The 18272-nt window shown below is 36.8% G+C and overlaps 2 protein-coding genes across 2 annotated transcripts in view; one reads left to right on the forward strand and one right to left on the reverse strand.

The window, feature by feature from the left end:
• trc (Serine/threonine-protein kinase tricornered) overlaps nucleotides 1–9681 on the reverse strand; it is a 489712-nt gene extending 480031 nt beyond the window's left edge. The window contains exon 1 of the mRNA XM_069830379.1: nucleotides 9154–9681. The gene's annotated coding sequence lies outside the window, so the exon portion shown is untranslated. The remainder of the gene's footprint in view (nucleotides 1–9153) is intronic.
• Nucleotides 9630–18167, forward strand: LOC138702952 (transcription initiation factor TFIID subunit 11-like). Its single transcript, XM_069830383.1, has 4 exons — nucleotides 9630–10369; nucleotides 12262–12349; nucleotides 12498–12594; nucleotides 15963–18167. Exons 1-4 carry the CDS (start codon nucleotides 9915–9917, stop codon nucleotides 16094–16096), a joined length of 774 nt encoding a protein of 257 aa, XP_069686484.1. The 5' UTR covers nucleotides 9630–9914; the 3' UTR covers nucleotides 16097–18167.
• Nucleotides 18168–18272: the final 105 nt, after the last annotated feature.

Genomic DNA, 18272 nt, shown 5'->3' on the forward strand with positions numbered 1-18272 from the left:
GAGTTTTAAAATTAAAATAACGCCATCTAAGACGGTGCAATGAATTAAGAACAAATGACTTTGTCTATAAGGGGCCTTGGACAACAACAATCGAAACAGGGGCCTTGGACATCAACAATCGAAAGCTATTAAACATAGCCTACAGAGAATGTTACTGTGTTTGTATGAAGTAATATCGGAAGCTAAATTAACCGATTTGTATAATTAATTATTATTTCACCATTGGAAAGTGTAGTTTCTCTAGATGGACATAATGCTATAATGTTATTACAGTAACGTCTGAGTAAATCGAGGACAGGTAAGATTAAAATAGCTTCTTATGCACAGAAAATTTGATAGGCTATTTTGTACATTCGTTTTCTGTATTTCTTAAAATAATATTTATGTACACTCATTTTAATCTCAGAGAATTAACGAACAACGAGAGTGTATTGATTTAGTATGCAGTAATAGTACGTTAGCTTAGCAATCCATTATTTTATAATTCAAATTTTAACTATGCTCAATTGAATCGTGTTAAAATACATAAAATATATATGCAATAAATGCAATGCAAAAAAAAATTGGGTAATGAGCGAAGCAGATTATCTTGCGCTGTTGTAAAAGTTGTTCCCTGGATCAAACGTCCTATTTTAATTCTGTAATTTCTTTATATTTATTTCTAACAGGTGCAGCGGAGCGCACGGGTACGGCTAGTGTTTTAATAAACAAAACTGTCATTTCCTTGGTTGGGAAAAACCACAAGAGTATAAACAGAGACCTTTACATTCTGAAAAAGTAAGTGTGGGCTGCTGTGCCCAGCTAAGGCATCATTGGTCCATAGATCATTCACGATGAACATGGAAACAGGATAAATGGCAATGCACACGTGTACAGACAACAAGTTATTGAACAATTTCAAGGGAATTTGATAACATTTTGTGAGTTAAATAATCTTGATTTGGGACAGCAAGTGTTACAACAAGATGGGGCAACAGCCCATACTGGTCATGGAAACGCAAGAGCTGTTTCCTGGTCGACTGATTAGTAGGGGTTCAAACTTTCCGTATCCTGCACGGAGTCCTGATCTGTCTTTATGTGATGCGTTTCTGTGGGGAATTTTGAAAGAACGGTGCTTCACACCCGTCCCATGTACTCTAGACGTTCTACGTAGAAACATCGAAAGAGTTATGCACAACCTAACAAGAGAACAGTGTGATGCTATGCTTACCAGGATGGTAGAGCGCAAGGAAGAAATCATAGCCAATGACGGAAGACATTATAAAACAGTTGTACGATAGTTGTGATAATGTGTGGTACAAGCATTTCGGTTACCATTTTTTGGGGCGGTCCACACCTGTGGAGTAACGGTCAGCGCGTCTGGCCGCGAAACCAGGTGGCCCGGGTTCGATTCCCGGTCGGGGCAAGTTACCTGGTTGAGGTTTTTTCCGGGGTTTTCCCTCAACCCAATATGAGCAAATGCTGGGTAACTTCTTTCGGTGTTGGACCCCGGACTCATTTCACCGGCATTATCACCTTCATCCCATTCAGACGCTAAATAACCAAAGATGTTGATAAAGCGTCGTAAAATAACGTACTAAAATAAAAATAAAAATTTTGGGGTCACCCTGTATAAAAGAAACAATTTTATATCTTATTACGAATTTTTTTTTCTTCTATTTTTTTTAGCAAAATACACAGCACGTAGATGAATTACAGTACACGACTAGTTCCAAAAGTAGCTTCATTGTACTCGTGAGTCTTAGAACAGCTGCACTTCCGCAACTATTGCGTAACATTTCATTAAATGTTTCGACACAACAAATTTTACTTCTGTTCTGCGGGATTTGAACCAGAGCTTCGGTGTGGAAAAGCCGACGCTCTAGTCCTTCGACTAACTATAAGAATCCGGTGAAAGGCACGAGTTTGATAAATAAAGAGCTACTGAAAAAAGTCTACTTCCGTCAGAGAAAAGCTCTTGCTGAAAGTGCAGAATGACGTTTTTTGCCTTGGCATTCTATCAATCATAACACCCCACCCAAAACCGTGCCTGCATATTATGAACATGACCCACTTCGTTTCACACATTGTTCAGAACAATGTCATACCTATACTAGCACGCGCCCTACAAACATGACAAAACGATACAGTCCTCCGTAACACAGAAGAGCATCAAATTATACGAGGAAAAGCATTGGAATCTCTGATACTGAGAATTTCACGGGAATGCAATAGCGGACAAAAATGTAATATTCATCACACACACACACACAAAAAAAAAGATTCGTTACAGATAGCAATCACGAATAGCTATTAAAACTCACTTGCTATAACTTCGGACAGACTATTGGAAACAGAGATCACAACAAAATTAGTGCGAAAATTGCTTAAACACACAGAACTTAAAAAACGTTACAATTGTTCCCTACAGGTCAAGTATAGGCGTTTCAGTACAAAAATAATTGATGCAATGTAGCCTAATGTGAAAGGCACACAAAATAATTTAATAAATACTCAAATAAGGTCACTTTAGTTTTCTGGATTATACAGAGTGTTTCATAAATACTTTGATAAACCTCGGGGACATGTTCCTCACACCAAAACAAGAAAAAAAAAAAGTTCACATAAACATATGTCTCAAAATCCTTAGTTTTTTTTAGTTATTAATGAAAGAACATAATGAAACATCTGTTAGATATCGTCAGCTTGGTAGCAAGTGTTGCAATTTTAATCAATTCAGAAACTCATAACAATCCAGCCTTGCTACAGGAAGTGCCCTTGCAAATAAGAAGAAACATATGGTTTATGCATGATGGGGCTCCAGCACATTTTAGCCACATAGTTCTACATGCACTGGATATCTACCATGACAGATGGATAGGTAGGGGAGGACCAATTCCATGGCCTGCACGTTCTCCCGACTTCATTCCTGTGGATTTTTATCTGTGGGGCCATCTAAAACAACTGGTTTATGCAGCAGGCATTCCTAATGCAGAGACACTTCATCAACGTGTCATAGAAGCCTGCGAAACCGTTCGACACCGTGTGAGAGTATTTGAAAGGGTGCGACAGTCCATGATCCGACGAGTGCATGAGTGTGTCGAAACAAAAGGAGAACATTTTGAACATCTATGAGTTTCTGAACTGATTAACGTTGCAACACTTGCTACCAAGCTGATAATATCCAACAGATGTTTCATTATGTTCTTTCATTAATAACTAAAAAACTAAGGATTTTCGGACATATGTTTATATGAACTTTTTTTTCATGTTTTGGTGTAAGGAACATACCCCCAAGGTATGTCAAAGTATTTCTGAAACACCCTGTATATTAAAGCTATTTTTCATGATCCCAAACATAGGATATTTGGATTATGTACTGTAATGATGGTAAAGACATCCCCTTTACACGTCAGGAGGGCGCATGGAGGACAATGAGGTACAGCTCACGCTTCCGTCACCTCGACACTAGAACGAGATGGTGATGGTGGTGTGGTCAGCACCACGCTCCGACCGTTTTTACCCCCGTAAGAAAGAACCGTTAGTCAGTTAGTTAGACAAAAGGCTGAATACGTCCCAGGGCCGTTCTATAAGTTTTGGTAACCGGAGACCTTCCAATCCTGTCAGTTGCTCTACAACTGAACTATCCGGCCGTCCATAGCGTAATGTAGTCTACTTTCTCATTAGCCTGTACATTTTTGGTATTCTGCAACCATTATAGGAGTTCGAACCCACGCCCGAGCAGAGCCTCAGATCAAGAGACGAGCTCCTTACAAATGAGCTACGCCGATGGGTGTTTGAAGTTGATACGTGAACGTTTGTATCAGTGTTGTCAAACTGTGTGGAATTCCACAAAATGTGTGGAATTGTTATTGCTGTGTTGAATGTTGTATGGAGCGGATTTTGTGTGGAATGAATTAAAAAATAAATGTAAATATAAAAATACCGGTACAGTTGACCCTAGAGTAGCCGTGGGTGGATTATCTAAACCGCGCTTATTCTGTACGGGTAATTTGGAGTTTGTCATTCTATTTGAAGGTTTTTGATCCTTTCTTTATAAACTTTCTCCTGGGCTTTCAAAGTTCTGAGTGACAAGGAAATACTGTACACCGCTCATGGGCTCGGACACTGCCTGACAATGAACTTGAGGGTAATGGTGTCGGCTTGGAGAACAAATTTTTACCGCTATGGGTCATGTTGAGAGGTTTGGTGAGACAGTAACAATAAGCCCAGTCACTTGTCTGGTTTTCCCTGTCTTTCTAATGTCAATAATAAAGTTCCTAGTGGCTTTCATTTGCTCCGATTTACATGAAACTTTGCAAGAATACTCAGCATATTGTAATACACAAAGCTATGCATGGAATCTGTTTTTCATTGAAAACCTTTCATGATATGAATTTTTAACTTCTAAAAATTAAAGAAAATTATCAAGCAAAAATTATGATTTGTAACAAATGTTTTCTCATGAACCAATTCTCAAATTTAAAAATCCATGCGCAGTTTTCTTGATCATGAAATGTAAGTCCTTCAGAGAAGATTTTTAAAAACAAAAACAATTCTGAAACCGTCAGGGATGATTTGAATTTACGCATAATTTAATAAGTAATTAAAATACGAGAAAATTAATATATAAGGAACTAATGAATGAGACTTGATGAAATTTGGTATCGTTATTTAAACGTGCATATACAACAAACCGGTCGAATTTGAAAGACATTAATCATAAACTTTAAAAGTTTCAAAACTCATCCCTAATGTCCATTAATAAGATGATATGGGTAGGTATGTAAGAAGAGTGGAAGAGGGAACGCTTTCCAAGGATATTTCGGGATGAGTGCCTGTTGGTCGAAGAAAGGGAGAAAAAAATAAAACCACTTGAAAGCAAGGAAATCTATATGGCTACGAGACAGAAATAATGTTAAGGCAGCCAGGAGGATGACAGACTATCGTGGATGTCAGGCATCAGAAAATGTCAAAACTAATCCCAGTTAACAAACCTCAAGGAGACAAAAATGAACCACAGTGTAAGATTATAGAAGGAAAAAACTATAGGAAAGTAGTTAGATTCTATTTAACGACGCTTTCAATTGCAGAGGCTATTCAGAGTCTAAACTCAACGTGGAACCAAAAATGACAGATAACTCTTGCCTGGAGACTTCTAGTCTTCCAACCAGGCGGCCTGGGTTCGATCCACAGCCAGGTCGTGATGGAATTCGTGGAGAATTATTCTCGGGATACTACCGTTTCCCTAAATCATCCCACCAAAACACTCTTCTTCACCTTCCCCTCATTTCATCTGTCATTCGTAATAGTTAAAAACAGACGGGATGAAGTTTTGTGGAGGAGAGGGTGGTACGGGTTTTCGATATTCATACAGGCTTGGGATTCCGTGCTCTAGGACTTCTCAGGTAGGCCTTCTTATCTGAGAATGAAACCTGGCTCTGTCAGAGATGAAACAGGATGGTCACTTGTCAGCATCGGATTCACAAATGCGATCTAGGCCACTTCTCTGACAGTCGTCGCATATAAGCTTCATTGCACGAATTCATTCCAGGTTCGGTCTTCGAAAAGCCAAGCTAGCCTAGATGGACAGACGCACGGACGGAAAGACAGACAAATAAGCTGATAGGTAGTGTTGCTAATTTTGGTACGATTTTCAATGATCTGTATGCTGCTATGTATTTGATTTTTTGGTACAATTTGATGTAATTTGGTATAAATCTGTACTTTTTATTTTGTAATATGAAAACTGACAATTTTACAAATATGAGCTACTTACCAATGTTAAATTAGTGGTAGCAACAGCATGATTATTGTCAACGATTAACAATGATATTTAGTTAGTTGGAAATTAAATCTAATAATTATCAGAAGGAAGTGAAATAGGGAGAGGAGTATGTCAATGATGCCCTTCATCACCTAGATAATCTGTTCAACATCTACTTGAGGATTTAATGAAGAACTGTTTTCCGAACATGGGAGGAATGATAGTAGGAGGAAGATGAATAAAGTGCATCAGATTTGCTGATTATATGATCACTAACATAATATGATGAGGAATGGGTTGAAAATAAATGTAAACAAGACGAAGCCCATGGTTGTCAAAACGAAAATAAAGAAGATAAACTTGCGAATTCTAAATGAGGCAGTAGAACAAGTGGACAGCTTCAAATACTTGGGGTGTACTATAAGCAGTAACATGAGCTGCTGCCAGGAAGTCAAAACGAGGATAGCAATGGCAAAGGAAGCTTTTAATAGAAAAAGGACATCTTGTGCGGGCCTCTGGGAAAAGAAGTAAAGAAGAGCCTAGTGAAGTCCTTTGTGTGGAGTGTGACATTGTATGGGGCAGAAATATGGATACTACGACGAAGTGAAGAGAAACGACTAGAAGCATTTGAAATGTGGATAATGGAGAAGAATGGAGCATATGAAGTAGATAGAGAGAATAATAAATGAAGCTGTATTGGAAAGAGTGGGTGAAGAAAGAATGATACTGAAACTGATCAGGAAGAGAAAAGGAATTGGTTTGGTCACTGGCTGAGAAGAAACTGACTACTGAAGGATGCACTGGAAGGAATGGTGAACGGAAGAAGAGTTCGAGGCGGAAGAAGATATCAGATGATAGACGAGATTAAGATATATGGATCATATGCGGAGACTAAGAGGAAGGCAGAAAATAGGAAAGATTGGTGAAAGTTGGGTTTGAAGTGATAGACCTGCCCTTGGGCAGAACACAACGAATGAATTAATTTGGAAATATGCCGTATATATGCGAATAATCCGCGCACCCTGATTTTAGGAGAGAAAATTAAAAAATAAACAAATAAAATAAAATTGGCTGTAATTTGTGTTTCAAATAATGCGCGCACCCCAATTTTTCTTCGCTAATTTCCGGGAAAAAATATAAGCGGAGTATTCGTGTATATACGGTAAATTACTGTTGTGTAATTGTTTTTAAGAATACATTTTTTATTTCCTTCAATGCTCTTCTTTACTGCTTTCCTTAAAATAGATTTCCATTTCTGACGCGATGACATAATTAATCGAAGTCACCATGGAACAACAATGGGTATAGCCTATGTATAAAAAATAACACTAGTTTTTCTGTATACTCGTATATAGTAAAGGGACAACAAGAAATGTTAGTTTTCTGTTATGTATTAATGCCTTCTCCCGGAATTTGTAATTTGTTGGGCGGGTGCAAGAGATTGGTAAATTTGGTAGCCCACATTAAATAAACAAAAAAGTGCTGTTTGGTAGAATTTCCTGTGATATCTGGTACATTTTATTTTGGTCAGTGGTAACACTGTAGGAAACTACCAACGTTCGGTTCTGAAACAGGACAGAAGTAATCCGAACAAGAGAGAAAAAACGGAATTTTGGATTTTGCAAATCTTGTGTAGGCGATCACCATACACATATACAGAAAGAAATTGATATTTTTATCTTGCAATGTCAGAAGGCAAATTGTTTAAATCCACAATTCTAACTAATGGAAAACGACGATGACTACAACTTTAGATATTAGAGAAGGAAGAGAGAGGTGGGTTCTCACTTGCTAACACTTCACTCTGAGCACGTGTGAAGCTCAATAAATAAAATTATCAGATCTAACAAAAGTCAACGCTTAAAGTTGTAAAATAAAAATGGAGATCAGGTAATCAACAAAATGTACTGAACAATCGATTTACTTTCACACAAAAGAATGACATAATTATACATTGTGCACGGTATTATAATTTACAATAATATGGAAGGAAATTTATTATCAAAAATTGTAATGTCTCATATCCGTCCGCGATTAAATAAAATTTCATATTCATTGGGCTCCGTATAAAGTAAAAAGATGTATATTTTTTGTGTTATTTCATTTTCTAATGAGCCAATACTCATCTTGTTTATAAACATATTTTAAAAATATTTTTATGTCAATGATGAACTGTCAGACTTACAAACATGTCCGTTTCAATTACAAACTAACTCTAGGCCTATAATGAATTTTAATACAAAAGACGTAACATTAATACCGTATCTCTAATTACTATTTTAGATGGTGTGAAGAATACGGCAAGAGTAAAAAATAAACATGGAGACAGAAGATCGTAATAAACTACAGGAAAAACAGAGATTCCGGGAAATATGGGATTTGGCAACCCTATCAAGATTTCTCATTTAGGATGCAGGTTTGTTCGCCTCGGATTGAATTACTACTTTCATTTACAGAAGTGACAATAAGCCCAATTTGTTTCACAGTTCATTTTAATTGTAAGCTGGAAATCAAGTGTGTTAATTTCTTCAACATCAGAATACAATTTTTTCATAAAAAGAAAATCAATTGCCACATCAAGTACTGAATTCAAAGCAACTAAATTCTGTCTCAGGGAATCTTTATCTGAACCCCACAGATATTAGGGCTAATAAATTCATTTCAATATCAAATTGTAAGTTTAAGCACTACAGAATTGTTATCATTAGGAAAAAAAGTACCAGACAATGAATTGTGTTTTAATTTATGTTTTATTTTGTAACAATTGTTACCATCAGTTTCCCAATCTCTTCAAACAATATAAAAAGAATTAATCCATGCATGATGATTAGCACAATTCATTTCCACACCAAATGAACACTACGTCACAGTCTCACCTATTTTACAAAAATGCATGTTTAAATAATTTAAGCATGTGAAATAAAATGTTACGGTACACCTATAAATTCAATTAACGTTTAAAATTTACCTTACATGAGCACGATATCATTATAAATCCGAGTGTTTTTAAGAAGTTATGTCATTATCATTACCCTAATTTTAAACTAAATTTTAATCAATGTGTTCTATATTTCACTATCTTTAAGATATGTGGATAACATATGTTATTACTGGAGGTGTTAACAACGTGATTTTCATAAATTATAAACATAACAATAAATTAATATATTTTGACAGATACAAAGCATTATTCAATTGCAGTATCCTAACCTTACATTAATGACCAGCTGTTATATTAACAGACTAATAGAATTTTTCCTAATGGGAAGGAATAACACTGTTTCTTTTATAAATAATATTATATAGGTTAGAGTACTTCATGCATCTATTGTTTATATTGTTTCTCTGTTGTCTGTTGAGGTATCAACTCACGTATAGGCGGTAATGAACAGTGCTAGGTTATTTACCTTATTTCCGTGTTCCAGTAGAGAAATGCAATTGTGAGTCAGCTCCTTTTATTTTTGCGGGTATATTACAGTCGATCAGAAAATACACACACGCTTTACGCGAACATCAAATTAACATTTCGTCATTTCACGATAATGCATGCAAATTTTATTAGAAAATGTACCAGTCCGCCGAACGTGAAAAGATTCTTCTAAGCGTATGGACTTCCGTTTAGGTACGGAAGCAATTATGATTTTAAAGATCTATTATTGTTTTGAAAGGAACGGTTATATAAAACGCACAATATAAGGAAATTGTGGAAAATTAAGAAACGGTAAACTTTTGCTTAAATTGAATAAGTTAATCACTTTCAAATAATACAGAACACACAAGTTTTACATTGACTTGCAATCATCTGGAACCTCGCAACGGTTAGAAATCCAGCAGAACAGAAAACTTGTTTCTGGACATTTCGAATTTGGCCACGAGTGGCACAATCATACCTTCACAGAGAGATGTTTTTCAAAAACTTCAACTGTACGATACTAGATGGCAATGCTTACCGTCAAATAAACAAGGAGGGAAACCGCCATTTTTTACACGTCACATCCCCTTTCATCTTGTTTGTTGTTACCAAGCAACAGTCATTATTTACAAATGGTGTGTTCCGGTATAACTAACTCCCAGGAAGAGAATACAAAGTGTGCTGAAGTGACATTTTAAAATAGAGAGTATTAGACAGATTACATATTATCGTTCATTTTAAGTTATTTTAAGTATAATGGAAGATATTTTTTCCAAAGTTGAAACCAGTAACGCAAGTGTTATTGAAATGGAAGTTACAGACTCCCTAGAAACAGATCAAGTAAAATCGGATGGGTTAGAAAACCAAGAGTCACAAGAACCACAACCAACAACAAATTCTGAAGACTCTTTGGAAAAAAAGAAGGATAGTGATGGTGAGGACCCAAGATCAGATTCAGATGATAATGAAGATGTTAACTTAAACCAAGCAGCTAGTGCACTTGAAGATATTCTTACAAGCACTGAAGATTTCACAACCACAACAGAAATTGTAACTGAAACAAAAGAAAATGTTACTCAGTCTCTTCACACTTCTTCTTTCGAATCGGATATAATGCTCCCCAAACCAGCTCTGAATGAAAGCAAAAAAGACAAGAAAAAGGAGGCAAAAAGTAGAAAAGAATTAGAGGAAGAAGAAAGAGAGAAGATGCAGTACGTATTTCATAACTTTACAATATGAAGCGAGCTCCAGAATGCCACGGTAACACACTCGTGTATTCCGATATATATTATACACACATAACTTATATATATTATGCAGGGACAGACGTAACCTAACCTATCCTCATTACCCTGGTTATCTGGATGCTAGCTGTATTTGTAGTTATGGCTTAAGTGCACAATACCGAAGCGGGCAGTAATTGCATAAAAGAAGTGTGGTGTAATGATTGCAAGGTGATTAATATATGAGGTATGTGTTGATCTGAGATATAAAAGTGGAATGAAGATAGGAAGTGAGTAAAAAGAGAGAATAAGAGAAAAAAAGGGTAGATAAAAGAGAAGAGTTTTTTTATTCCTCATACCCTTACTTCCATAATTCCATACGACACTTGATTTAATGCATAACTGGCATATGTTAAAATCTGGCGGTTCCGGTATTGTGTACTTGTTCCAATCTTGAAAGTAATTAGGCCTACACAATTTATAATCCACTACGATATTTGTTTACATTTGCGTTACCACGTTAAAATACAAAAGTATTTACGTACTTGGCTTCTAGTCGAGTCATATGTACCGCAAACAAAAGAAAAATTGAGTGCGAATTTTGGGGATTCTTTTATTATAGGATATCGCTTAATTTTCGTCAAGTTTGACAAAAGATTCTGACGTCACAACATGGCCGACGTAAACCAACACGACGAGTAAATAAAACTCACTGAGATATCACCTCAACCACTAACCTTCTCACATACGTCGACCTCATGTCACTGAGATATCACCTCAACTAACCCACTAACCTTCTCACATACCTCGACCACGTGACATCACCCCATTCTCCAATCTAGCCAACATATATTCTCATAAACACACTACCGATATCCTATAGTCATATAGACCCGAATTGTGCACCGAAACAAGAGTAGAAAGTTGCTGCGAAAGTGGAGTCAGCAGAGAGGTTGTGGACAGGCAGGATTGCTCCATCGAGGTGGAAGGGATAGACGGCTGGGAGGGACAGCACATCTCATTTCCGTGCGTTTCATTACTGATCAGTGACCACAGAGCAAAGGCATGTTTTTGTAAGATCGTATCAGTGACAGGTTAGGTTAAGTTAGTTTAGGCTTTTGGTATATACCTTGCATCCTATACTCACAGGTGTCTGAGAATGTCACTACCCCACGCAAACTCTTCTGTCCCACGCTATCCCGTTGTCTTTGGTCGAGGGGGTCTTTGCTATCCACCTCCCTTTGGTAACGCTATTGTAAGGATTTATCTCTACTACCTTGGAATACCTTGAGCCGTAGTTGATAGAACGTTGTGTTTATCTTACGTGGTCTACAGCTCGACCAAGTTAAGTCTGCGAGCCGAGAGGGGAAGTTGGAGGCAGGTTTGTAGTGAAAGGAGGCGGTAACGAGAGGAGACCAGTACAGTCACATACGACAGTAAAGTTTTCCTACTGCGTTTCAGTTCATAGAGCACTCCGAGAACAAGACACTTTGAAATAGACTGTACTTCTACTTCTGCTTGACACACTCTCGACAGTGAGGTTTGGCGTTCCGATTGGCAAGCGTGGGCATAGGAGAAAAAGTTGCATGAGGAGGGGAGGTTAGGAGACAGCATAACGGTTGTCACAGCTTGCCTTTTTCTGAAGATAAGGACAACAACTGCGTAGTGTATTTCAAACGATGTACACACTTTGAAATCTGAGCGTCAAGTGACCTATGTGGCAACTGTGTTTTGCCTCTACATTCCATCCCGGTATCCCCACTCGCAGACTTGACTTGGGCAAGCTGTAATACCGAAGGCTAGGTAGTGACTTTTTTTTTTCAGACATATAAGTTTAATTGCCACTTTATAACATAACACATTATTTTATTGTCTTACAGAGTCTTAGTTTCGAACTTCACAGAAGAACAGTTAGACAGATACGAAATGTACAGGAGATCCGCCTTTCCAAAGGCTGCGATTAAAAGGGTAAGAACATCTGCTAATATACTTTTACTATTCGATAGTAGTAGTAGTAGTCATGGCAGTGGTAGGCATAGTAGAAGTAGAACAAGCAGAATACACATGTAGGATACTTACTGAGATGATGAATGCTTTATTTTATTTTGTCTTTCAGTTGATGCAGACCATCACAGGCTGTTCTGTGTCACAAAACGTTGTAATTGCAATGTCTGGCATCGCCAAAGTGTTTGTTGGTGAAGTTGTGGAAGAAGGTATGATAACCACACACGTACTGTATACATGTTCAAACTAATCTAGTTTGATATGAAACTATACTTGTTTTTTTGAAAGATGGGACATGACAGTTAAGCGGCCGAGGTTGGAACTACAGTGCCATGTTGCCAATATGGACTACAATGCTGCCAGCTGATGGAAGGTAGCAATTGTCGTTAAGATGGTTGACGTTAAAACATTCATTGACAATTGACGTGAAGGTAAGAAAACAATACAAAAATCGACAGAGAATCAAAGACGAAACGTACCAATGCTAACATTGTGTCACAATAAATGTCGCCAAGAGAGCTATTAAGCATTCGCCACGTGCGAACTGTAAGTTTGGTAACTCAACCGTTGTTACCATAGCAACAGGCCTACCAAGCTATGTGACATTCAGTTCTTTTCCCGATCGCAACGCTCCTGTCATGTGCCATCTTTCAAAAAACCAAGTATAGAAATACGATGAAAGAGTAATGGAACGGAGAAAAATTCTCTCCGGCACCGGGATTTGAACCCGGGTTTTCAGCTCTACGTGCTGATGCTTTATCCACTAAGCCACACCGGATACAACTCCGACGCCGGTTAGAATCGTCTCAGAGGGAACCCAAGAGTTGGAGCTTAATCCTTTCATCGTATGATGACACAGAATATCTGCATGGAAATATCATATGTACTTCGGTACATTAAAATAATATATATGTTATGCATAAATCACTTCGTGATTTAAGACGGCGCTTATTCCGTCGGATCCCGGCCAACTAGTCACTCATATCGAGTGCACCTCAGCACATGTGTGGACTTCGGTCCTGCGTTCATAGACATCTATGACGTAGTGCAGAGGGCGACCACTAGAGGGAACCCAAGAGTTGGAGCTTTGCACGTTCACTAGAGCCAGCCATTCAAAGTGTCAATTATTGCATTTACAACAGAGTTTAGCCCTCCTTAACCAGACTGTTATGTTCGTTGGAAGTTGTGCAGCATATCCTAAATCCACTGCTTTGGAGTAATGTTTAGCATATGAAACATTTGGCAACATCACGGCTGCTGCAATAAGCGCGGCCTGCACTCCTTACCCCTCCCCTCGTGTTGTACTCAGTCGATAATATGTGATGTATGCTGCATTGCAAGATGTATTTCAACGATTTTCGCTATTATTCAATTTAAATTCATGGCTAAACAATTTAATTTGCAAAAAAAGATTCAAGACATTAACTGTTCAGATTATTTTTACCTGTCTGCTTATATAGCAATCGGCCATTTATCTCGGGCCATTACCGCAATAAAGCGCTGCAAACATTTTTTTTCTTGGATTCGGAACACCTCAAAATCTGTTTTTCAATGGCTGACCATGGATAATATCTTTGAAAAATATTGCGGTGCAAGAGGTCAAATGACTTTATTGTCAAATGTCTGGCATTAGAAAACAACAACATTTTTTTCCTGCTTAATGGTGCTTCATTGAAGGAAAAGTGTAATGAAAGTTTTATTATAATATTTAACATGTAGAATCTTAACATTGGTGTAGAGGTTACCATCCACTCTGTATCATTCTCCTTTAAAATTTAATTTCATTTGCTGAAAGATTTCTCTATCATTGACACGAACTCTTACATCTGATATATTATTTTAATGTACCGAAGTACATATGATATTTCCATGCAGATATTCTGCGTCATCATATGATGAAAGAGTAATGGAACGGAGGAAAATTCTCTCCGGTGCCGGGATTTGAACCTTGGTTTTCAGCTCTACGTGCTGATGCTTTATCCACTAAGCCACACCGGATACCCACCCCGGCGTCGGACAGAATTGTCTCAGCTTAAGTTCCAACTCTCGGGTTCCCTCTAGTGGTCGCCCTCTGCACTACGTCATAGATGTCTATGAACGTAGGACTGAAGTCCACACATGTGCTGAGGTGCACTCGTTATGAGTCACTAGTTGGCTGGGATCTGACGGAATAAGCACCGTCTTAAATCACGAAGTGATTTACGCATCTATACTAATAATAAATCTGTAGCCGAAATTTTTCTGATAATTTTCGATTTTCCAAAAATAATTGGTCCTAACATATATAATTAACCACCCTGAAACCGAAAATCGCATTTTTGAAATTTTTGTTTGTATGTCTGACTGTATGTTTGTTACCTTTTCATGCGATAATGGCTGAACCGATTGATATGAAAATTGGAATATAAATTAAGTTCGTTGTAACTTAGATTTTAGGCTATATGGCATTCAAAACACTTTATTTAAAAGTGGGGTTATAAGGAGGCCTGAATTAAATAAATCGAAATATCTCGCTTATTATTGATTTTTGTGAAAAATGTTACATAACAAAAGTTTCTTTAAAAATGATTTCCGATAAGTTTTATTCTTTACAAAATTTTGATAGGACTGATATTTAATGAGATAAATGAGTTTTAAAATTAAAATAACGCCATCTAAGACGGTGCAATGAATTAAGAACAAATGACTTAGTCTATAAGGGGCCTTGGACAACAACAATCGAAACAGGGGCCTTGGACATCAACACTCGAAAGCTATTAAACATAGCCTACAGAGAATGTTTCTGTGTTTGTATGAAGTAATATCAGAAGCTAAATTAACCGATTTGTATAATTAATTATTATTTCACCATTGGAAAGCGTAGTTTCTCTAGATGGACATACTGCTATAATGTTATTACGGTACAGTAACGTCTGAGTAAATCGAGGACAGGTAAGATTAAAATAGCTTCTTATGCACAGAAAATTTGATAGGCTATTTTGTACATTCGTTTTCTGTATTTCTTAAATAATATTTATGTACACTCATTTTAATCTCAGAGAATTAACAACAACGAGAGTGTATTGATTTAGTATGCAGTAATAGTACGTTAGCTTAGCAATCCATTATTTTATAATTCAAATTTTAACTATGCTCAATTGAATCGTGTTAAAATACATAAAATATATATGCAATAAATGCAATGCAAAAAAAATTGGGTAATGAGCGAAGCAGATTATCTTGCGCTGTTGTAAAAGTTGTTCCCTGGATCAAACGTCCTATTTTAATTATGTAATTACTTTATATTTATTTCTAACAGGTGTAGCGGAGCGCACGGTTACGGCTAGTATCATGTATATTATTTTAATGTACCGAAGTACATATGATATCTCCCAGCGCTGGAGAGAATTTTTCTCGATTCCATTACTCTTTCATCTTACATCTGAGCTTCACTCCTGTAAGTTCTTATTCTAAAATTGTAGCCCCACGTCTTTTTTTTTTTCTTAACATTCTAAGAGAGGTTGGAGACTTACAGGAAAAGAAGTGTACTACAGTGGTGGAGAAGCAAACTGTAATTCACATGCTGTAAATGTTTCAGCTTTAGATGTGATGGAAACCCAAGGCGAGAGTGGACCATTACAACCCAAACACTTGCGAGAAGCTGTAAGAAGACTTCGTCTCCGAGGTGGAATTCCAAATGGGCATCCCCGCAGGCTGTGGTTCCGTATTTGATTACACAATAAGAAAACTGTTGTATGAAATTTCCTTCCTGTCGTGTCTTCCCTGTACGATATAACTACACATTTAAGGATCAGAATGTGAACATACATTAGAAAAAATAGACATAGATATCAAATTCTTGAATATGTGAGGTATTTAAGTGAATATAGCCAAAAGTAGAAGAGATAATTATGTTTCCACCTTCAGTAGACTTGAGCTTTTCAAAGTGAAGTTGTGAAATTATCACAGGAGAATAAACTTGATGATAATATATTGAAATAATGAATTTGTTCTGCATCAGTACAGCTTGATTCAGGTATTTTGTCCCTTGCAAAAAGCAAGTAGATAGGCTAAGAGCGAGTTAAGACCCCTCCCACTTAGCGGAATCGAATCGAACAGAATTTGTCTTCACAATGTATTTAAATGGAAGATAGCAGAAAGCGGCACGTCGAATCAACAGAACAGAATTCATGAGCTAGAATATTTATTCCACTGCCGGAATAGAATTTCTTGTTTCGGGTATGATCGTAAGTTGTCGTGAAGCCTTCGTGAAAAAACAAAAGAACCAGATCCATTCTTGACGGCTTAAATTGTTTACTATTGAAAGTTATTGCTGAAATAGTACGTATACAAAAATCACAATGTAATATGAACGAAGAAAAATCAATAAATTTTGTGTAGAATTATTCTCTTTTGTATGACAAAACACAAAAGTACTGTTCGATTCGATTCCACTAGATGTGAGTGGCAGCAGACTTTTCGATTCAGTTCGATTCCACTAAGTGGGAGCGGGCCTTTACTCATCACTACTGGTGGGCTGGGTCGCACAGGTCAGGCTGCACAGTCATAACACCTGACACTTTCTTCTTATCATGTTGCGGTACACTCAGTCTTAAAAACAATATTCTTCCACACGTTCTGTTACAAACTACTACATCTGTTGACTAAACAATGTCATGACATGAGAGTCCCTGAGCTACGATAAAGATATTATTTTCATTCTTTCTCTTTCCTCTTCCCCTCCTATGCATGTTTGTGATTAAATTTCTTTCTTATGACACAACATACAGCTCGCTCACTAGCCAAACAAGCAAGGACAAGGGCCAAGATTGTTGAATCGAGCTGTATGTTACATTAATTTGTTACCTTGTCAGCATTTTAAGTTTTATACTATTTAGTCCCAATTATACTATAGTGTATAATTGAACAGTGTAAAATATAACAAAGGTTGTAAGTGCATGGAAGAGCAGGAGAGAGAGTTTTCTCTATCCAAATCATACATTACTTGTGAAAGCTGTGATTGCATTCATTAATCAGGACTTACTATCACTTCAAATTTCAACATATGACTTTTGCAGGTTTTCGAGCTTCACACATACAACCTGGTTTGACAGCTACTTAAAAAATGACAGAAACTGCTCTTACAACCTTTGCTGTTGACACTCATCAGTTCTTATTCGAGCATTTGTTTTTGTTACTGTGAGTTGTGTGATACATAATGATTTTATTAAGTCTGCAGAGTCTCAGGCAGTATTTCGATGGTGTGTGGGTAAAGGGGGCTAAGTCATTTTTTGTGCAAATTTATTTTTGTTCCCCAAGTAAATACACAAGTTAAATTCTACAATTGGGTGCGCAAATAACAAAAGAATACTAGCATTTGATGTGTTTTATTTGTGTAGAAAATTACTTGCAGTAAGGTTGCGAACTTTAATTTTCATTTATCTTTAAACTCATTTTTATGACTTAACTCCCTTTACTCTAATACCTAGTTGGTCATCTTTTCTAGTATATGCAGCATTCTTGGAACATTCCACATCTTGAGTCTCTCTTCAGATGGCTCAACAACTCTATTCATAATTATTGAGGTGAGATTGCAACTATAACATTATTTCGCAACAACATAAAATTTAAGGTAAAAGAAAAACAAGGGAATATTTTTTTCAAATCTCATAATTTTTGTCTTTTTTTCACTAGTATATTTGTTTATATTATTTCCCTCTCTTTTGAAATGTCTCAAACTGAAATATGTTTAAGGGAACTGTATATATTTTTATTTATAATAAAATAAGTTTTACTGAACAAATGTTATTTATTGTGTTATTAAAATCCTTTTGTCCATATAAAACAATAGGAGAAAAATGATCCTTGAGAGAGAGAGAGAGAGAGAGAGAGAGAAGAATTTTTCTTT

This window comes from Periplaneta americana, chromosome 7 (assembly GCF_040183065.1).
Source record: "Periplaneta americana isolate PAMFEO1 chromosome 7, P.americana_PAMFEO1_priV1, whole genome shotgun sequence".
Lineage (NCBI taxonomy): Eukaryota > Metazoa > Arthropoda > Insecta > Blattodea > Blattidae > Periplaneta > Periplaneta americana.

What these genes read in the sequence shown, in the direction of transcription:
- LOC138702952 (XM_069830383.1), top strand. Translation starts at nt 9,915, where the DNA reads ATGGAAGATATTTTTTCCAAAGTTGAAACCAGTAACGCAAGTGTTATT. An exon ending in GAAGAAAGAGAGAAGATGCA is followed by an intron (nt 10,370 to 12,261) that starts GTACGTATTTCA and finishes ATTGTCTTACAG; the next exon opens with AGTCTTAGTTTCGAACTTCA. An exon ending in TGGTGAAGTTGTGGAAGAAG is followed by an intron (nt 12,595 to 15,962) that starts GTATGATAACCA and finishes TAAATGTTTCAG; the next exon opens with CTTTAGATGTGATGGAAACC.